This window comes from Coturnix japonica, chromosome 3, assembly GCF_054131305.1.
Source record: "Coturnix japonica strain WE chromosome 3, WE-NBRP24, whole genome shotgun sequence".
In the NCBI taxonomy this organism is placed as follows: Eukaryota; Metazoa; Chordata; class Aves; order Galliformes; family Phasianidae; genus Coturnix; species Coturnix japonica.
Window position 1 is genome coordinate 43,511,282 of NC_140665.1, and position 23,246 is coordinate 43,534,527.

The 23,246-nt window shown below is 40.1% G+C and overlaps 1 protein-coding gene across 3 annotated transcripts in view; it reads left to right on the forward strand.

Annotated features, from left to right (window-relative positions):
* PRKN (parkin RBR E3 ubiquitin protein ligase) overlaps positions 1-17,654 on the forward strand; it is a 597,077-nt gene extending 579,423 nt beyond the window's left edge. For all 3 annotated transcript variants that reach the window (XM_032443533.2, XM_085541382.1, XM_085541383.1), the window contains 3 exons: positions 839-925; positions 11,425-11,542; positions 16,417-17,654. In XM_032443533.2, the coding sequence (XP_032299424.2) occupies positions 839-925; positions 11,425-11,542; positions 16,417-16,526 (315 nt within the window). In that variant the 3' untranslated portion in view covers positions 16,527-17,654. The remainder of the gene's footprint in view (positions 1-838; positions 926-11,424; positions 11,543-16,416) is intronic.
* Positions 17,655-23,246: the final 5,592 nt, after the last annotated feature.

Here is a 23,246-nt window from a genome sequence, read left to right on the forward strand (position 1 = left end):
TTACCTGCAAGGACACAGAATTTAATGCAGCAGTGATGAGTCAAAGATTTTGACACATGTCAAGACAGATATCTTCATTTAGAGTTTAAAAAAAGGCATTGAATGTGATACATATGAACCAGTTTGGGTAGGAGAGGCAGCTCAGACTGAGGGAGGAACAATTGTTTTATGCCTCTGCAAAAGAATGAACTCTTATGTAAAGAAAAATGTTACTGAAGGAAGGTGAAATCAGAACAGTTGCTAGAAATCTGACAAGGGTCTAGAGGGAGTCCCTTAAAATCCATGCTAAGTAATCTATCATTGCATTCTGACTGAGAACTTCTTAAACCAGTCTATAAAAATCCACATCAAGGGTATAATTTTCTAGAAAACCGTGTTCTATATAACTTATATAAAATGATCATCTTCTAGTAAATTCAGTTTTCCACAGAGAATGTGTTTGACTCAGAAGTACAAATAGGCTGCTTCCATTAGCAAACACTATAAAGCAGAACTGCCTATTTCAGCCACCACCCTTCCTGTATAGGTTTCATTACAACAGAAACACACTCAGAAGCACCTAGTATGATTTTGTCCCTAAACCAACCGTGTAGCAAAATCTCATTTTTAGTAATGGCATTTATTTTTTTTTCAGCAAAGAAGTATATGATAATAATATGCCAAATTATCGTGTTAATGATCAGATTGTATCATGAGATACACAATTTGGAAGATTATGGGAATTTAATGGGATGAGGAGGGCAAGAGACTGTCTGCTATATGACTCTTCATGCTTGTAATCTGCTGTCTGTATCCCTAACATGTTTTTATCACTTCTGTGTTTTGGTTTGTTTTCCAGTTTGTGTTCTGCCGTGAATGTAAAGAAGAATACCATGAAGAGGAATGCAGCTCCTTCCTCAGCACACAGGGAGCTGCGGCCCAAAAGGTAGAGATACCCACAACTCATTGCATCTTAATCATTCTCCTTTGCCCAGCAAGAGTGACATTTTGCTACGTTGATTCTAATTATAATCTTAAGCCAAAACAATTATGTTCATGATGAATTGCTCTGGCCATTGGGGTTGACTCTGTGCTGGATTTCAGTTTCTTTGACTGACAGAGTAGCTGAGTTGTCAGGGGCATACAGAGGTCTGCCATCAGTTGATAAAGAAAAGCCCTTTCCAGTGGGCTTCAGGGGCTGTCTCTATTTAATGGGAACACCTCTGAAAGGCTTTCTTTAGCCTTGCTGCCTTGCAGCTTGTATTCAGTGCACCAGCCAGGAAATCATGTGGGTTTTGACTGAATAACAGGGTTTTTATAGAGCTTGTGGAGAAAATGCTGTTGATAATTTATGTTTTAGCTTAGAGAAATAGAAAATGGATTGCCTAGGCTGTTAGGTGATAATTACTCTAGGCTGTTCCATAATGCTGTGCCTATTGTAGCTATAGCCATGGACAGGAAATAGTTTTTCTCTCCTGGCATTTCTGTTTGAGATTGAACTGACTGAAGTTTCCCTGCTCTCCATGACTGATAAATCAGTGAATTAAAACAAAATGAACAGCAACAAGAAACAGGAGAGGTTCCCCTTAAATATCTAAATACCTCACTGCTTGATGGCCAGGCTGATCTTCTAGGATATAAAACACTGAAATTCAGGTGTCTGGCATGTATGATGTTAAGCAGTAAGGCTAACTGAGACCCCAGGCAGTTCAACACAGCAGATGCAAGATTGTAAGCAGGTGCTGACAGGGTGCGTGGCCAGCTCTCAGCTACGCATGTGCAGCTCCTGTTGGTACCTACAGGCAGGCTCTGTCTGAAGCTGGCATTTGGGCCTCTCACTCTTTGAATGCAGAGACTGAGACAGAGCTGGGAACCTGAAGGGAACCTTCCCCATCTGTTAACATGAGATGATTCATTTACTGTACTTAGGAGACAATGCAGGAGGCTATGACCCATGTAGAGGTGTTTCTCTTTAACTTTTCTTAGTGAAGCTCCTCTACTTTATAAAAAAGAATCAATGCTCATCAAGACAGAATCAAACAACCTGTGTCTTGGCACATAGGACATGTGTCCCCAGTGCCCTGGAAATGGTGTATTATAGAAGACTCAAAGTCCATCTAGCCCAGATCCCCATCTCTGACAGCTCTCAGTTACTGATGTCCAGAGAGGAGCGCGTGACTATAATAATGCTTCATTCTTGTGATTCAGGTATAGAATTTGGTACTTAGCAGCCAACAGCAAATTTCTATTCCATATATTTTCGCAACTCCGTTTTTGAAGTCGTATGTACGCTTCTGGCATTCACATTGCTTTGTGACAAGGAGCAGCTTAGCTGTCCTCCACAAAGAATAAGCTTGTTTTCTTTGCAGCAGCCTTAGAAAAGCATTCCAGCTCCCATTCACATCTATGGAAAAACAAAACAGCTTCAGCAAAGACATTGGAAGATTCTTTAGTTAAAGTATCCAATAACTTGGTGAAGCAGAACAAGCCTTACCCAAATATTGTAGAGCTAGAAATTGAATACATTTCAACATGAATAGTGTGCCAAGCTATTCATGCCAGGCTATAGTGTACCAAGCTATTTATGTCACAAGTCTTCCTTATAGTACTGAAATCCTTGAGCAGTCTTCTTGTCACTGCACAAAGTGCTTCACTAATTTTGAGTTACTGAAAACTAGAGCTTGTAAGATTTCCATGCTGGCAAAAGATAGAGCAATGCCAGGAAAATTTAGAAGACCGTAGGAAGAAGAGGTTTATTTTAAAGACTCACATATTGCCCTAGCTTCTCCTGATAATTGTGTGAGTGCTATATTCATCTGATCCCAAGTCTCACACAGGAACTATACCCAGTTAGATTTGTTATCTTAGGGAAGTTGAATACTACTGATGTTCCAATGTAAAGTGAACATTTTAGCAGCTCATGAATGATTTCCAGCGCTCTTGAAAGAGCTGTTCCAAGAATAGTTAAATGGTGTCAGAATATCACTTTTAGCTGTGCGAATCTGTTCCCCGGTGCAGAGAAGACTACAGACTACTCAAAATTCATTCCGACTCTAACTTGTGTTTAAGACAATTGACTTAGATCAGATCGACTTGTTCTTAGAAAGTGAGATGCACTGATCAAACTCCTCCACAAGGTGGTGATGTGCTACTAAGGAAATGCTTTCACATGCTTCTAGCAAACTGCAGAGCTAGCTAAAGCAGTACCAGCCAAACTGCTGGTGAGATGCTCTTTTCATCTGAATTGCATAAGTAAAAAAATGTCTTGCATACATCACAAGTGTGTGCATACAGAGCATTCACAAAGCCTAGGTGGAAAGAGGTGCATGTGGGACTGGTTCATCTGTTTCACTGAAATTGATTTAAATACTTATCCACCTGTATTTTCTGCTTTTGTCCTTTTTGTCCTCTTTGGGGCAGAATCCTGTGTATGAGAACATTTGAGAATTTGCTATAATTGTACTATTTTTCAGACTGTGATGACTTTGACCATATCTGTTTAGTTAGGAATGCTACATTTCCAGGGTGGCCTTTTGGGGCTTAAGTTCCTCTAGTTTGACTCTTCCCCTTTCTGATAGTCAGGATCCTTTCCATGTCATCTATTTTACAAGCAGATCTTTCTGCCACAATAGCTAGTAGTCAGATTTAAGGGTCAACCACACATGCAGTCACCAAATCATTCTCCTCTCTGTTTGTTATTTGGGACAGAAAAAGAAATCCAGCAATGGGAATGCAGAGAATAATCTAGCATTAAATACTGGTATGTTAAGGTCTTACATATCTATATGCAGATATTATGTGGTCTATTGGGATGGATAAAATGTCCTCTTTTCTACTGAATTTCCATTTTTAGCCCTGATCTCCTGCTGAAAACTCATCCTAAGAATGTTCTGATTATTTCCCATCTTAATGCATGTTACATAATTCTAGGGGAAAAAAAATATGTATCTGAGCCAACTTTGACTGACAAGCTTTTTTTAAAACCATTGCAGCTTCTTAGGGCTATTTGAAGATTAGGATGTGAGAAGTAATCATGTTTGATGGATTCAAAGGCAAAGTGTGTATGATAGAATCAATGATACCATAAAAGTGACTCCAGCCAGATTTAGGTTTAGAAATAACTGTATAGCACCTGCTATCTACACCACAAGACCAAGCTTCCTGGCTCCTTTTAACCTCACTCATATACAGGGGAATCCAGCCATAAACCAGCTTCCTCTCTAAATCCACAACTTAAAATTAGCCTAGCTAAACTGGCACAAAAACTTTCTGAACAGTTTGATTTTTACCACTGACACTAGCACAACTGCTGTAAACCAAAGCCTAGATAAAACATCCCTGGTGGCCAGTGTCTTAAAACTTGCCAAGTGGTCCCTTCTGCTCCAAGCTTAGCTATTAAAATCTTATCAAGTCATACGTACTCTTAGTCCAAGCCTGAATAGCCACTCAGCTAGTTCTAGCAGCCCCAGCCCTGCTAAGTGTTTGAATTTCATCTGCCTGGACTTGTTCAAGGCCTTTGACATGGTCTCCCACCACATCCTAATCTCTAAATTGAAGAGATAGGAATCCAAAGGCTGGACTATTAGGTGGATAAAGAATTGGTTGGATGGTCTTAGCCAGAGGGTTGCTGTCAGCAGTTATGTGGCCTGTCACAGGTGGTGACTCCCAGGGTCCATTATTAAAGGAAGGTTATAAACAAGAGGGAAATAAACTTTTTACACAGGTAGTTAGTGATAGCTCAAGGGGGGATGGTTTTAAACTAAAAGAGAAGAAATTTGGCTTAGACATTAAGGAGAAATTTTTTGCTCAGAGGATGGTAAGATGCTGGAACAGGCTGCCCAAAGAAGCTGCGGGTACCCCATCTCTGGAAGCATTCATGGACCCTGAACAGCCTGATCTGATGGATGGCAGCCCTGCCCACAGTAGAGGGGCTGAACATGGATAATCTTTAAGGTCTCTTCCAACCTAAGCCATTCTTAAGTCTATGGGTCTCAATGACATGCATTCCAGACTGCTGAGCAAATTAGCCGATATAGTTGCCAGTCCATTTTCAATGATATTCGAAAAGCCATGGCAGGCAGATGAGGCCACTGGTGACTCAAGAAAAGGTAACATAGCACCCAGTCTCAGAAGTGCCTTTAGTGGCTCTATGCTAGCATGGGCATAGCTTGAAAACATACCCAGGTGCACTAACATCCAGGAATGCCTGTAACATCACCTAGCACTTTGCAGAAGTCTTTTGTGTTGTAGTTGCTGGAAGGGTTCCTGTCTCACTTGAGCCTGAAGTGAACCTCCCATCCTTTGTTCTGTCCCATTGCCTCTTGTGTGCAGATCTTTAAATTGCCAGTAGGTGGTATAAAATACGCAGTGGTGCCTTACTAGGTTTCCCTTCCCGATCACTGAACATCTGTCTGATCTCTTATGATGTTTTTGCTGTAGATTTCCAGCAAGCACAAAGAGTTGTGAAGGCTGGTCTCTAGATAGGTGGAAGTTTTCTGTAATTATGCAGAAAAACATATTGGTTCACTGTGAACAAGAGCTATTTCAGAATTTAATTCTAACGTGGAATTCACACAGGCAATCACAAAAAATCCTTAGCTGAATTATTGTAATGGTAAAATATTAAATATTAAGCAAATGCTTCATGAAAATCAGGTTTGATGCAATTTATTTCTTGCAATATTGTAAGTGAACGTGAGCACAGTAAGGCAGTGCGTGGTGTGTTTCTGCAGTGGCAGTAGAAGCACAGAATCATAGGATGGCCTGGTTGAAAAGGACCACAATGATCATTTAGTTTCAACCCACCTGGTATGTTGCCAACCAGGCTGCCCAGAGCCAAGAGTGATGGGGGTTCACTTTCACTCATGCAGGTTTTTGAGAGTGTGGCACGCTGGCTCTTGTTCATTGCTGGTGAAAAACGCATAGTTAATGGTAGTGACTATGTTGAAAAATAGTTTTTGTAGCTGAGAATTTGTTCTATCAAATAGTGTTGATGTGCTTTTTGTATCTGTTGTAATTTTGATGGAAATAAATAGGAAGCACTACTTGCAGAGCAACCTACATATTATTTTAAAGAAGTAGTAATTCTTTTTCTTTGAAAATTCAGTGAAGGGTGAAACAATCTAGCTAAACAATCCAAACTCCCTTAACCTTTTGCTCCAGCTCTCTGATCATCTTCATGGCCCTCCTCTGGGACTGCTCCAACAGTTACGCATCCTTCCTGTGCAGTGGGAACCCAGGCCCGAATGCAGTACTCCAGATGAAGCCTCACAAAGGCAAAGCAGATGGGAACAATCTCCTCCCTCACCCAGCTTGCCACCCATCTGTTGATGCAGCCCAGGATACTGTTGGCCTCCTGGGCTGCGAAAGCACACTGATGGCTCAGCAGTTCTTTCCAGCAGGGCTACTGTCAAGGAGGTCTTCTCCCAGCCCCTGTACATATACACAAGCCTGAGATGACCCCGACCCTAGTGCAAAACCTTGTTGTTAGTTTTGTTGAATCTCATTAGGTTCACATGGGCCCATCTGTGTAAGCTTCTGAATTAATCTGAATTATTTCACTGCATTTTAGTGAAAGAAAAGGCTACTGGAGACATACTTCATACAAAATATCTTTCAATGAGTCACAGTATGAAATCTGGAACATCTATTATTAGACTATTGATTTTTTTTTTTTCCCATCGGATAAATTTAAAAAGTTAAGTAATACATGGCTGTACCAAAATGATACATGTAGCTCAATGTTGTAAGTATCTGACACAATAGGAAAAGAAACTGAAGCTTGGATTCAGTAACTGGTATATTCCCAGTGTCAGGCACAGGATACTTAAACTCACAGATGACTCCTTAAAAGAACAAGAAAAATAACTGTAACCCAGTTATAAATGCCCTGTAAAATGGATCCCTATGTTAAAAGTAAAGATATACTGGAAGAAATCTGAGAGTAGGTCTTGGCTTACTGTCTAATGAGGGGAACTATATAGAAAGAATTTAGCTTTTGTATTTTGGGCCAGAGTAAAGCAAAAAGATGTGACAAACTACTTTTGTTTAAGAGGTTGAGCTGACAGTTCATTGCAACTGTGTTGCCACTTACAGGTAAAAGCATATTCTTCCTTCCATTGGTGCACAACAGTTATATGAAAATGACCTGTATTAGACTAGATGTCTGCTTTAGGATGGTGATCATTTAGTGTCTACTTGCTGCTTGAGTTTTAAATTGAATACATCTTCTGATATGAATATCCCCAGTATGCAGTGTGAGAATCTTGATGTGCATTGTAACCAAACTGGAGCTCTCTAATTTTATTTAATGGAAATCTCTTTCATCTCACATCAGATACAATACCCCATTTGTAACATGGAACTTGGATTTTAGCTACTTGCTGCCTTCACACACCAGCAGTTTTTTGCAGTTAGGGTTCCTTAGGTATTCCAAGCCAATTGGCTCACACAAAGCTGCTTCATTTGAGTGTAGCTGGACCTGAGTGTTACTGACACTCTTAATTTACTCAATTTTTTGTTTCAATGCTTCTCTAGCCTATCTGATGTCCTATTTAATATGCTGTTTTATCCTAGAACTTAAATAAAAAACATCGCTAAACATGACAGGGGATTACTTTGTGCAAATGTGTTCATAGGACAAATAGGACAGCCCAGTAGAAGCTGAGAAAACAAAAGAAATTGAAGTTAGGCTGTCACCAACCCCTGTAGATCAGATTTCTAAAGAGGAGTCTGCTTTTGCTTGGTGCTCTAACCCAAAATAATTATAGGCAGTGTTAATATAAATATTATGGAAGGAACAGAAGGAGAAGTATTTCTGATGAAAAGCAAACTGCTTTGGATGTATTTTTTAAATAATGCATGGCCAGCTCTTTTGCTCATCAGAGTGGAAATAATCAGCAACAACAAACAAGCAGGAGCCCAGAAACCACATTCACCAAAGCTGAGCACAACACAGTGTTTACAGCTTCATATTTATTTTGAACCACAGGCTTTCAGTTTTCAGATGTTGTCTGTGCTACACAAATTAAGCATGGTTGTAAAAGAAGAATGCTTATGTAAGACAGTCTAATATGGAGGCATCTGAATTTAACATTATGTATCTAAAGCTTCTGATGTTTTTGAACAAGTTGTGCCATATACATTTTTGGTACTCTCTAGTTGCTGACTGACCACGTACTTCAGCTGCTTTACATAATTCTGCTGACAAGGTGGTGTGTGCCCCATTACCCGAATGAGCTGCTACATTAAAGCAGGACACCTTGTTTCTGTTTGAGCTGCTTTCTGTGTCTGAAGTGCTCAATGTAGGTTAACTGCATGAAGAACTTTCCATGTACGTGTTCTCTTGCAATGTTGTGTGAGGCTCAGCAGTCTCTGTGGTCGTTTTATCCTTAGTTTTTCCAAAAGACTCAGCATAGGAACAGAACAGAAGTAAATCTTCATCCTTCAGTGTGACCCAGAGGTAGCAAGGTGAATTCTTTCTCCGTTTCACTAAGAGATATTGAAGAAGGGAGGCTGAAAAATGCTTGCAACAGCTCATCTGGAGCATCCTGTTATTTATGAGTGTTCGCTCCTTGTCATCATCAACAATTGGGAATCAAAAAAAAATCATAAAGTGGAATGGATGGAATCTAGCAGCTTTTCAGTAAAGCTCTGATGAATACCCTATGATAACTGGGGAATTGGAGCATACTGCATCGTAAGTGTAGCAAAGTCTCCCATCCCATGTGGTGCATGCCTGGAGTACTGCAGAGCTTCCTATCCAAGCCCAGGCATGTGCGAACCACCTCTGGCTGAAAGCTCTGGTCACCCATCCCATTGTCAAGGTGAGTTCTGCTAGCATAGGGTGAATGAAGGTGATACAAATAGACATTGCTAAATGGAAAACTGCCATATAATTTTTCCTTTATTATTTGAGGAGAAAATGAAGATAAATACACATGCCTGCAATCACTGTATATGGAGCACTACATAAAGCACATTGAACATAAAGCACTATGAGGCTCATAGGTATGGTTTCTTTAATGAATTAGAGAGACTCTATCAGTATACCATTTTCTGCATTCGCTTCCTGCAGCAGGAAGTTTTTTACCTCAGCATTCAGCAGTACTGGGCACAAGAAGGATGTTTCAGCTCTAATGGGCTGGAAATAACATGCTGCTGAACCTATTTATGCTAGAGGTTTTGCAAAGGAAAACATTAATATAGTAATTCACTCTGCTGTTGTCATCAATTTGTTCTTTCTCAGTGAATTGTGTATGTGCAGTTTGCACTTGTTTATTTTAATTATTTCTGAGCATTCTGAAGTTTGTCTTTGCTTTTAGAACTAAGGTCAAATATGTTTATACAAATCCAATTAGCAATTTGGTGTGTGAAATTTTGCCTCAATGTCATTTGCTATTATGGCACAATAAAGTCACGGAGAAGTGAAAATAATACATTTCCAAGTACTGGATCACATCATTTGGATTTGGACTGTTTGGGAAAAAAATTGAGCCACTGTGGAGCTCTTCTGAGTTGAATAGAAAAAGTAAAATTGCATCTGATGGCCTCTTATAGCTGTTATTCTGAAAATAATAGTAACGTTTTTTGCTGCAATGGTGATTTTTGTCTTGTATTTATGGATGCTAAATAATTAATTGCTGTTGCAACCAGATGATATTAATATCCTCTTCCTTCTGTCATCGGGCAAACTGAGACCCTACTGCTGTTCCTGCCCTCCACATCTTCTGTTCAGGCCCCTCTGTGTTAGCTCAGATCTCTTGCTAAAATCTCCTTTCTTTAAAGATCAGGGTGCTGTGAGATCGGCTTAGATTATGTTCGTTGCTATTAGCCTGAGTAGCCTTTTCTATTCCCCAGAAGTTCCTAATGCACCATTCAACAGATGTCACCATTTGCCATACTGCTGAATAACCCAGCAGCATGCAGAGCCTAAGTCCCCCCTCAGAAGCAGAGAGGTAAAAGTAAAAATCATTTCTACGATAGAGCTGAGACAACATTGTTCACTTTTTTTGTCTCTGCATCAGAAATACTGGCAAATGGGACAAAAGTGAGGATCAGTAGAAGGGTTTAAAGGGCTCAGGTGACTGATACAAGTAATAAAACAAAGGAAATGAGGGTATAAAGACATTTTCAAGGTGTTCTGATTAAAAGAGGCTGATTATTTTAGTTGCATGATGCAGTGACCACTAGATGAATGAGATGTTGCTGTCTGTTACTCCATCTGAACTCCGGTGACTCCAGCCAAGAAGTAACCAACTACATGTTGCTCTCTGACACTGCAAAAGTCATGTGTTTTATCTGTAGCAGCGCAGTAGAAATCAGTTAGAGTTAGGGTCAAATCACATCTTTCAAAGTTGGGCCAGTTCCTTTTTTCTGACTTGCTAGAAATAAATATTTTAGAAATCCGTGTAAATAGGATATGAGTTGATTCACAGAGCAGCCTGTAGTCATCTAGAAGGCAGAAACACAAAGAAGCTGTAACAATTTTTGCAAAGGATATAATTTAGCATAAGGTTGTTGTTTTTCCATGTACTTGAAAAGCAGAAAACACGGTATGAGTAGAGCAGCTTTTCAAGGCTGGAACCAAAACACAATGTTTACTTTTCAGCATCATTTCCAATCCTGTATGGTAGAAATTACCCAGGGCACTGCCATCTCTTTGGTCCTTGTATTGTCATTCTAGGTAGGAAATTGCCAAGTAGGACACTTGTGTAGATTATGTAATTTTGTCCCACTCATAAATAGGACAAACACAGGAGTCCCTTTTACAGCCTTATTCACAATGACTTTTGCTGTCTGTGTAGTTCTGGCTGGGGAGACACTTGCTTTCATTACTCACCAGGACTTTGTTACTTTTCCTCCAATACCTTTGTGTTTCTTCTCTGTAGTTTATGAAGCCTTACACATTTGCACAAGGTTATATTTGAATGAAATCTCAATCACAGTAACAAAGGAATAAAAGGAGTATACCTTATTATGAAAAAAAACAAAAACAAAAAACAGCTTTCTTCTAGGAACCTTGCTTAGAGGTATTGCATTGCTTTGGTGTTTTGCATTTCATGCGAAAAGAGATTTAATCCCTGAAGCAAATATCAGACCTGTATAAAATGTCAGTTCTCAGTTGGATTCACCTGATTCCAAGCTTCACCTTTTACTTTACTTGCCTGGGTGCCTCTGCAACATGTCCCAGTGCCCGCTGCGCCATCCTGTAGGGCTGCTTGGGCAGGGAGTTGGAGGATGCCCCTGACCTCCACCTGGCTGCAGGATCTCCCCCAGGTGGCACACACTCCTGCAGCCCCAGCAGGGAGGGCAGCCTGTGCTCCTACCCAGTGTGTGTGCTGTGCCCACCATGGGAAAACAGTCTGTGAGAGGCACAGAATTTTTGCTTCACAAAACAAAACAAAATGCAGCTTGCACTTGTGAGTAAATGCTTTCTCTTTGCAGGGATATGTAGTTGATGAAAACGCAGCCATGCAAGCTCGGTGGGAAGAGGCATCTAAAGAAACAATCAAGAAAACAACCAAGCCATGTCCCAACTGCCATATTCCTGTGGAGAAAAATGGTAAATAACTGGTACTTAACTGTCATGTAAAATTAATGTTAGCATGTATGTGTGTATGAACGAACATGTGCTCACATGCATGCTGCTATGACAAGAGAGGAAGGGCACAAAGCTTGAATGCTCCCTCTGTCACTTTATCTAGGTTATCTTGAAAGCAATCATTTAGTTCAGAAGCCACTGACTAAGCCTCACAAAATACTCACGTATGTGATAGACAAGGAACATGCTGCACTGGCTGTAGTGTTAATATGACTGAATGCCCAGTTAGCTGTATACATTTTGGAATGGAAAAAAAAAATAGGCATTTGCAGGGCAAAACTCATCTCACTCTGGAACAAAGCATGAGTCTGATGAGGTCCAGAAGATTCACATCTAAAAGTGGGATGTAGGAGAATTGGATCTGGTGTGGATGTCTAGACAGCATACAGCTGAGTTAAAATGAAATGAATTTCAACCTACTGAAATGCCCTCTGCAGTAGAAGATCAGGTCTGAGGAAGAAATGTGAGTCCTGACAAACTACTTACACTGATCAGTGCCTTCCCTGCAGGGTGAAAAGTAATCTGTTAGCAATGGGTTGGTTAAAGCAGGGAACAGGAAAAGCAAATAGGCTGTGCTTTGTATAATGTGCTGTTCTGAGATTTAATTGTATTAAGGTGAATTAATCAAAATAGAATGTTTGCCTAAATATTATATTAATATTGAGTATAGAGATTGCTTCTCCATTTTGTAGCATCAGTTATACAAAAGGGACTTTGAAAATGCTAAATGAGACACTGCAAACTGTAAGGAGAAAACATTTGAAGCAGTGATACTATGGAAATATTACTGAGGAAGAAATAGGACAAAATCCTGAGATTTGGGGTATGAGAAAAGAAGGTAGCTGGCAGATGGAAGGTGGGAGATTTCAAGCACAAGGAGCAGAAGGAATGAAAGCATGAATTCAGGAGTGGGAAGGGGAGATAAGATTTGGCAAAGTATAGTGAGCAAGGTAGGCAGCAAAAGAGAGAGAACCGAGGAGTAGGTCAGAAAAGTTATTTACAGGCTTATAAAATGAGCTGGAAAGCCAGAAGGTTGAACTGGGTTACAAATAGGCAGTAATTGTGATTGTTCATACTTATGGTATGTGAATACACAAACAAAAAACCTTCTGGTTAGGCTGGAAGCAGTGCTAGGAGCTTTACTTTCTCTTACACTGTGTAACTTCATTGTTAATTTATAAGCAGTTGTTGTAACACATCATAAATAGAATATCCCTATTTGACACTATGATATAATTTATATAATTCCAAATAGGGAAATTGCTTATGAAAACCACCAATGTATTAAAAAAATAAGAAAATAAAGGCCATTATATTTTTTTTCCCCTGGAAGAAAATAAGTATTTAAAATAGATTGTAAGCAAGAACAGACCTTTCCCTGCTTATGGCTAGACCTGTGTCAGAACAATGCCTCATAATGCAAAATGCCAAAGACACAGAATCAAGCTACAAATATTTCAGTGTACTGGAACCAGCTGGTAATGCTGCCATTCAGAAGGACCTTGACAGGCTGGAAAATGTACTGAGTAGAGCCCCATGAAGTCCTACAAAGGTAAGTGCAATGGTCCTGAGCCTGGGGAGAAATAACTCCATACACCAGTTCAAACTGGGGACCAATTGCTGGAAAGCTTTACAGAAAAGGACCTGGATGTCCTGGTGTACAAGTATATACAGTATACTGGTATACAAGTTTATACACGTTTAGCATGAGCCATCAGTGCCCTTGAAGCAAAGAAAGTCAGCTGTATCCTGGACTGCTTAGGAGAAGCATCACCGTCAAATCATGGGCGATCCTTCTATTCTACTCAATTCTGATGAGACATGGCTGTAATAGTAGGTCCAGTTCTGAGCTCCCCATTTAACAAGTGGATAGAGCAGAGCAAGGCCAGTGAAAGGGCTACAGAGGTGATTAATTTAGAGAACAGAGAAGCTGTGAGAGTTGGGTCTGTTCATCCTGAAGAACAGAAGGGAATCTTACCAGCGTGCATAAATACCTGATTGGAGTGATAAAGAACACAGCCAGGCTCCTCTCAGTAGTGTGGAGTGAAAGGACGAGAGGCAACGAGTCCAAATCCAAATGCAGTAATAAAATATATATGAAAACACTTTTCACCATGAAGGTGGTTGAAGACTGGGACAGGCTGCCGAGACTGGTTGTGGAGCCTCCATTCTAAGAAACATTCTGGGCATGACCCTGAGCAGCCTCCTTTAGTTGATCCTTATGTGAGCAGAAGGAGGTTGAGTTGGATCATCTCCCAAGGTCCCTTCCCACCCCAGTGATTCTGTGAATTAAGGCGTGAAGGTTGAAAGGTGCAGTGCTTGCTGTCTTCTCTGATAATGGGTACTGCATGTTCCGGCTTCCAGACTGACATTTGTAAACTGCTGGCAGCCCATTGTTTCTCATGTAACAATACCATGGTGATGGTATTGATGTGTTTCACTGAGTCAGAAGATAAAAAGGTACCTAATGTCTTTTAACAAAACACCTTTGTTAATTGCATTCTCTCAAAATATATATGCCAATTTATATTAACAGGATTTCAAAAGGGAATGGTATCTCAGCACTATTTAGTTTAGTTGTACTCCCCAAAAAGTTGTAGTCATGCACAAATGACAGATTTTCATATCACCACTTACAAACCAAACTTGTGCCTGCTCATTAGTGAAAACTTGTTAACAACTGTGGACAAAAATGATTAATGCCCTTGAGAAGTCAAACTGACAAGACTTCCTGGGAACTGCAGTAGTCTTCTTGCTTCTCTGCAAGCACAGAAAGCCAGGAGGTCCTCAGTGGGTCTGGCTGCTGTGAGGCTGTGGTTCTGTTGGCAGTCTAGAACTGGCTGGGACAGGTATAAAAATGTTCTGGTAAAATCATGCTTGCGGAAGGCATTCTGGGGAGGATTGTTGTGCAGAACAGCTTTGTCTCATCTGTAGTCAGATAGCCTTTAGGCCATGCTGAAAAAATCTAGTACTATGAACCAGGATAACCTGCTGTCAGCATGGATGCTGCCCAGCTGCCCTGAATGGCTCTAAAATTCCTTGAGCTTTTTCATCTTCCCTGTGCCTTCCCACCTCAGTGGCCCCACGAATTAAGGCACAAAGCATGAAAAGTGCAGTGCCTCCTTTCCTCTCTGGTAAAAAGTACTGCACATTCCAGCTTCTGGGCTGACTGAAAGGAACACTTTGCATCTCCCTGAGTACAGCTGATGTTAAGAGGCTGGTGATTGTGTGCAGAAATCTGCCAGCAGTCCTCTTTTAGGAGGAGTGCTCTGACTCCGCAACAAGAGAATAATTCTGTTTTCCCTCCCCAAAGGTCTCTGTGGCCCTTTTTTGTTTCAAGGGACAGTGGCAATACTGTATTCCTTTATGTCCATAACTTTTCTACAAGAGCCTGTGTTTCTACAGGCATTGTAGAATCCTTTTAAGTGCCAGTAACTTTTCTGCAGAGACAATATGAAAGAGCAAAGCACTCTCCCACAGCTCTGTTGTCAGTCCGAGTGAGTTTAAATACACATCGATGTCTCTCAGAAGACTACTGTTCTCACAGAGCTGCGGGCCACACTGCTTGAGGCACTGCACACTGACTGCTGATCTCAGCGCCTGTATAACAGAGAACTTGACTGATGTAGCTTAGCAGGTAGAACACATGCTTGACGCAGAGCGCTTATTGAGCTGTAGTCCTGCACCAGGATTGAGATGCATTTCATCCAGTGATGGCTTAATACGAACTGTGAGAGAGGAGTGGTTCTAAACTTTAAGTAAAATGTATTGTGGAGGCTGGCCATCAGTACATTTACATTTAAATAAGACAGAAATGTCCAGTAAATTGCATCTCTTACATTAATACAGGATGTTTGATATGTTGAATAGACCTTGCCATCACAGCTAGTTTTCTTCCTCTGTCAAATGAAGCAGATTGACCTATTTAACAGATCAGTTCTTAGTGTCTGTTGTTTTTACCTTCTGGAGTGGCATTTATAGGAAAGGTTGTGTAAGTGTTGCAGGTCGTACAGTAGGAAACACACACTCCTTGTACATCTTATCACCATCTGGAGTCAAACTGAGATGACATTTCAGCACTTCTTACTGCATGGTTTTCATTCTGTTTGAATTATACAAGAGATTTCTTTGTGTGGTGAGCAACATAGTTTCCATTTGAAGTACATTTTTGTAATGACCTTTGACAATGTTAATGTTTTATATATTACAAACTAAACATATCGTCAAGGCTGTGAGCAGAGAGATTAAAGCTGCTCTCACAGTATGGGCATGTAAGAAACCTAACACAAAGGAAACATTGATGTGATCTAAAGACTGCTTCAGATACTAAGAAGGTCAAGTCAACTTAAATTACTAATGCCATTTTTGTATCATCGGCACTCAGCCATTAAAATCTGTCTCTTGAGTCACTCTTTGCAAAACCCTCCAACACTGAATCCAAATTTAAAAAACTAATAATTTAGTTCAACTTCTGGCTCACCACTCTACTAGCATAGATTACCTCGGAGCAGACACCTCCGTAAGTGTTGTTTTAGAGCCTGCCGTTGCTGTTCTGTGTCCCCTGCACAGTCTCTCCAAATGTCAGGCAGTACTTCAGTTCCTACTTCTGGAGTCCCTCAAATGACACCAGCACGTTGCATCCTAATAGGAGAGGGAGTAGCAGGATTTAGAAAGCTGAGGAGAAGCAGTCTTCAGGTTTGTATTTCCCTTTTACTAAATATTTTACTTGGTTAGTAATTGAATGCCAACAAAAGTTGATTTTAAAACTGTTACTGGCTGATTAATATCAGTAAGTGCTTTCCACGTACCAAAACCATTCTTTTGCTCTTTTGCAGGTGGCTGCATGCACATGAAATGTCCTCGACCTCAGTGCAGGTTTGAGTGGTGCTGGAACTGTGGCGTGGAGTGGAACAGAACCTGCATGGGCAATCATTGGTTTGACTGATGGCACAGTGACCCAGGGGCTAGCTGGCATTGCTGCTGCAGCTGGCTTTCATCAGGGTCACATTCTGAACTCCTTGCTTGAACAAAACTCCCAGTGGTTTCAGGGGTGGATAGTTCAGATGTTAGCTCAGTTTGTTGTTTTTTTCTTGCTTACCTGTGGAATCATACTAAACTCACATTGAAGGTGCGCCAAGAGTTTTAAATCCATTAAGTAAAAAGAGAAATTGTTTTAATGGACAAACGTACTCATCGTGGTACAAAGAAGGATAAATTTCACCTTTCTGAATATCTTCAGCCTGTCAGCACAGAGAGCAGACAGGTTTACCATGAGGAACACACTTGATATTTCTAGTCAGAAATCCCTGACTCCTGCAAGAGAGCAGCAGGTGCTTTTGTGTATCAGGAGCTACAGTGGAGAGTCCCAGCACCAACTCCTTTGCTCAATCAGCACAATTTTTGATTTTAAGACTGTGTTTCTTAACAGCTTAATAGCTTTTTAACAGATGGAAGACACTGGCTGTTCAGTGTTTACTCAGGGTTCCTTCTGAACAGGTTTGCTGTAGTGTTCTTGCCTTCAAACCAAATTCTCATAGAAACAGCCAGCTTTATGCCAGATTTGTGCTTGCGTATTTGTAACACATGGCATGAAATCTGCCTATCATCACACAGACTATGTTACCTCTCATAGATTAGTTGAGGATGCATGCAGTTTGAGCTCTAACCATGAGTGTTGCAGTGGTGGTTGGATATGATTAAGTGTTGTAGAAGTTAAACTCCAGGGGTTTCATTTTTCTTGTGCTTATAGCAATACTTTGAATGTAGCAGGGGAAGCAGGAGGAACCTTCTTGCGGGTTTCCTTCATTGTCAATCTAAATTGAATCAGAATATGATTTCTGAAAATGCATTTACAGCTCAAACAATGAGGAACTTCTTTCATTTTACAGTGTTTACACAATAAGTAAAGCTTTATAGCATTTCCAAGCCTGAACAATGTTACTGTTTCATATCCTTTGCATTGCTGTCCTAATCTAAAATGAAATGGGTACTGTTCATCTCAGCGTGTCAGGTAAGGATTTCTTATAAGTCATTTTGAGAAAAAGCACACAGCAAATAAAGGTGTCAAAAATGACTTCATTGCTTATGTATTCATTTATTTTTATACGAGGTAAGTGAGTACAAAGATGCTAGGTGTAATGGATAATGCATTTCCTTGACAGATTAAACTCATCTGATTCTCAGCTGACAGACTAGCCCTTTGATTAAAGCATACTCTTAGAATAAAAATAAATTCCAGGGCCATTAACTTCTTGTTATCAAGTCTGAATTAACAGCTTGTGTGGTGTGACTGTAGACTTCTGAAATTATGGGTGTGCCTTCGATCAGTCAGTGCAGAGCAACAGTCTCGAGGTACAAAGAAATCCCAGACTCTACAAGAATGGCCAGCTGTTAAAAGCAGTGGAGTACTCATCTGTCTCAGCTGGAAATCACCTTAGAAGTATGAGAAAAAAAATAATAAGGATGAAGGGGTGAAGTATCAAAAATGAAAGTGAACTGACGGAATTAAGAAAATGCTGTGAGAGAAAGAAAGTGGCAAAGAGAGCACAATGGCCTCCTGGTAAAGGCCATTTTCTCTTTAGTACCAGTGAACTAAAATGTGTGCAGGTATGGTTTCATTAGAGCACAGGAGTGCAATAGAATGATGTGATGTAGTTCATTTATATACATTATTTTAATAAGGATATTTTACTGTTAGCTCTGATTATTTTATCATTTGGTTTCTTTCTCCTGGGTCTATTTTATCATTTTATGGCTTTTTACCAACAGGCTTGGGAAAAAATCTCCATAAATAATTTTACTTTTATACTAAGTTACATGGGAGAAGTCTGTATCTCTTTCCCATTTTTGTTTAGTGCCTTTCTTACAGAGATAGAAAAACTTGTCTACTGGAAGACAGCTTCACTTAATTAGAGCTATTCTTAACAAGGTAATATTTTAATGTAGATACCTTTAACACAGGCTTCTGCATCAAGGTCCATTGAAGCCAAGGGACCATATAGATCAGCTCCTATATTTCTTTCCAGTCTGGGCAGGGCATGACTGAGCATGAGTCATAAGGCTACAATGGAAAGATCTCTTTCTTGGGAAGAATTTGTCAGAAGATAGGGTTATGAACATTCATCAAAGTCATAAGCAAGGGCAAGAAAAGAGAACAAAGGAGTTCAGGATAAAAGCATTGGCTCAGTATTATTCATTTTAGAGTGTGACTTTATAGCCCCTTGCCATGTAAGACTTCTTCACACAGTCCAGATTCTCCATTTGCAACCATATGACATTTACTTGCCAAAAAAAAAAAAAGTGTGGCTTCTGCAGATTTTGGTAGAACTCATCCTGATCTTCTCTGTATTAATATATATGTCTGTGTCTGTATACACACAGTTTGAGATGGTACAGCCATCTGTACCTCATTTCTGTTTACAGTAAGATTAATTTTCATGGTTTTCACAATGTAGAGGGCATGAAAAAAATAAGATTAATGCTCTGCTGACAGAGTAAAAATGCTAGAATGCCTACAGAAATGTGTGAAGTGGACCTAAAATTTCCTACGCTTCTTTTTTATTCTGCATGGAAAAATACCTTTAAAGAATGTAAAACATTTGTTTTAAAACTTACTGAAATTGTGATTTAAACCAAAGTGAAACAGAACAAACCAAGTCTTGTGTGTCCCTGCAGTCTGTTACTCTTATTTCAACTGTGAGCTGTCAGGGTGGGATTAGTCCCACTCAGCTTTAGTTGTCAATTGGTTTGGTACCTCTGGATTTAGGTATAGACCTGCTGTGCGTGTAGATAGGGGTCGTCGTAAGTTTCAATCACACTTGTTCATGGCAGAGGTGTGATGAAAAATTTCCTGCCAAGGACTGAGTGCAGCTACAGATGTACAAACAGGACTGTGGGTATCCCCCATGTTCTGTCATTATTATAGAGGAGTGTGGAGGTGGAGGGGCCCTTTTCTTAAAACTTAACAAACTCATTTTTTTGTCAGCATTCATTTGCCTGGCAAATGCTCCCTTTGGCTGAGCACTCATGGAAGTATTCCTGTCAGCAGCAGGGTGAGGAAGGGAAACAGGACTCAAGCACAAAACAAGAGGCAGACCGAGGACATGAGCAGATGCAGAGGTTTCAAGAGCTTGTGGGTTTATGTTCACCATTAGCAATGCACTCTGGAAACACTAAAATGTAATGCTGAAAGATGATCCATTACAGTGATATAGAGCTAAAAAAGAAGTTTGCATCCTTTTACATCTAGGTTTGCCTTTGTTAATTGAAGTCACTTCACCTCAAACCTTCATCTTTTGGATTAATATGTAGAGACTTGTCCCTGGTACTGCAACCTGAGCTCCATTTAATGTGTGTTAAATCAATTAAGTACAGAATATATGCTGAAATATTCAATTATAATTATCTCTATAATAATTCAGCTCTATAACAATACAGAAAATATCTAATATTCAATTTCAGCTGGCAGTGAAATCTGAAGACTGAGTAGATTAAGAAGAAAATATGTAACATCTTGGCTCCCTAAGGACAATGCATATCTCAAAGCTTAGCATAAATAATATTTTAGGAGCCGTGACTGACTAAAATGTGCTTTGTATGTCTGCCCTTACCTTTTTGCCAACTGCAATCCAACTAATTTCATTTTAAAATGTAAACTTTAAAAAGAAATCAGTAAGTGGCACTTCAGAAGAAAGATTATACCACTACTGGAAAAGTCACACTCTCAAAGGACAATTAAGTATTGAGTTCTGCCTTTTGCATATGAATACCCTACATGTGATCTGATTCTTTAAAATAAGATATTGTTCCCAGGCAGCAAAATTCACATGCTTCTTTCAGTTTCTCCTCTCAGCAAAGCCTGAAAAAGAAAGCTCTGGACCAAGGCAGCCAGCAGAAGGAAACCCTATGTCTGCTTGTCCTGGCAGTCCTTTAGTGATTTCACCCATTTTTAAATCGCTCCCATTTTTAAGAAGGATAGAAATGATGGTGCAGAGATCTACCAACCTGTCATCCTCAACAATGTGCTGGGGAAGGTTGTGGAACAGATCCTCCTGGAAGCTGTGCTAAGGCACATGGAAGACAGGGAGGTGATACTTGATGACCAGCATGGCTTCACCACAGGCAAGTCCTTCCTGAAAAACCTAGCGGATCTGCCTTACCACCCTTCTCTCTACATCAGAAGTATATCATTTTGATGGGTGGTCTGTTTGATGGATGAGGAACTGGTTGCAAGATCATACCCCAGATCATACACCATAGAGTCATGGTCAATGGATCAGTGTCCAGATGGAGATCGTGGCAAATGGTCACCCTCAGGGGTTAGTAATAGGTCTTGTGCTCTTTAATATTTTCATCAGTGAGATTGACACTGGGGTCAGGTGGGGCCTTGGCAAGTTTGCAGATGACACCAAACTGTGATGTGGTTGACACACCTGAGGGATGGGATGCCATCCTGAGAGGCCTAGACAGGCTTGAGCAGTGGGCCCAAGGGAGCTTCATAAGGTGGGGGGTGAAAGGATGGAACACAGCCCTGCTGAAAAGGACTGGAATTCAACAGGTAATTTGGGGTAATGCAGCTAAATCTGAAAAGAAATTTCAGTCCTGATGGCATTTAGCAAGATTTATTTTTAAGCCCATCAACAAGAAGGCCACAGCTTTTGTCTAATCAATATGCATGCTTTGATATAAACCTTATACCCATCATTGCACTAGAATTAAATCTCAATGGAACTAAACTTTATCCATTAGAACATAGATTGTGGACCTATCACAACAGAAACAAATAGCAAACTGTAGATGTCAGCACATGAGTTGTATCAGAACAATATGCATTTATTTGTGACGGTAACACCCTCAAAGCCCAAGACACTTGACACTGAACAATTTGCCATTTTGAAATCCATCCCAATGATATTCTGAAACTGTACTCATATATCTTAGGAAAATGTGAGCCTGAAAACAATTTATGATTATATGCTTGTAGATAATCTTTACGTAAAGCATGATTATTTGACTCTCATGATGCCTGTTCATGTATACGTTTGCCTGTTTGATTCCTAATTCCCCTTGTAGCTCATCTACTGATCTCCAGCTGTGAACCATCCCAGCCTCAGGCAGATTAGCTAATGCTCTAGCAGTTTCTAGCTTGATTGTCTAGGATATGGGTGTCAGCCTTTTTTGCTTGCCTGGGCTGCATTTAGCTAATAGAAATTGTCTGGGGCCATATATACATAGGTATCTCCAAAAGTAATGCCTCCTATTTATTTCCATGAAATGACACTATTTGATAAAGCAAATTCTCAGCTAAAAAGCACTATTTTTCAACATAGTCACTAGCATTTTCACTATCAATGAACTAGAGCCTGCATGCTATGCTCATAACAATCTTCTTCAGTAAAGGCGGTGCACTGTCACCAGTGTTGAAACTCACTACCCACCACCTCACTGTGTTCTCATTCACTGTCTCCATACACGTCTCCATAAGCATTCAGCAAGCGTCAGTGAATGTCAATGGGTGCAACTTTTCCACATAGAGAAACTAATTTCCACACCTTTGCTTCACCTGCACTTCCATGTCAGATGCCATTTTGTCAGAGTGCCTCTCTGCTGCCATCTGCCACACAGCAACAAAATGCAATGGAATATTTGTGGGAAAATTCAGCTTTTACTGCCATACCACCAGTATCCACCTCTGTTGTTATGGGCCAACAGAATAAAAGAGGAGTAAGTGCTTTTGAAGCAGGAAGCAGCCCTCACAAAATATGCAATATTGTTAATAGATAAGTAACAAAACATTTTAATTTGAGATATTTTTCTTAACACATTAAAAGGGGGAGGGGGGGAATAAAACCCTAAAAACGTAAAACTAGTGGGATCTTTGACCTTGCTTTTTGTGAGACTACCACACCAGTGTTGTCTGACGGCAGTGTTTGCGGTTCTTAGTGAAGGTGTTCATCTGAGGTTTTTTTAATGAAATTTTAAAAGGTTAGGTTTTTCAGTGGCCTAAACTGTGACCTAACATGACATCTTCTGTAACCACTGGGAGATTCAACTACTGGCTTCACTGGGAGAAGGGTAATTTAGAGGCTTTGAAAACACCATTTAGTTTGACTTTTTAGCAGCACATATCTCTGGGAGAACATAACGTCCCAGCTTTCTCCTTGTTTCTTTGTTCATTTAATATTTCATCTTTAAAACATATTTGTGCTCACTCTATCCACCTCGCTTTAGTGCAAACTAAAATCCATCAAGTGCCAATGTCAGAGTTGTTTTAAAAAGCTTTAGTTAAGTACAGCTGAAGCAGCACTGTATAATCAGTTGGTACGTGGCTGTATTGTCTGCCTCATAAACAGTAATCTCTGTAGTCTGCCAACTTTGTTCTTTACTCCAGCCTCAAAACTTCAAGAGGATTTCAAGCGATGATTAAAAAAAACACTGCTAAAATAAAAAGGAGCAATAAAAAAAATGAAATACTATTCAGAAATTCCATCTGGTGGGACCAATGCAACATTGGTGGTGGTGTTTTTTGGTTGTTTTTTTTCTTGTAATGAATGTGTATGGGAATTGTTGAATCACGTCCTGATTCTCTGATTGACCACCTGAGGAGGGCACTGAGTCGGCTGTGGGAGCACAGGTGAAGACAATTGAGCTGTGTCACTGGAAGGGG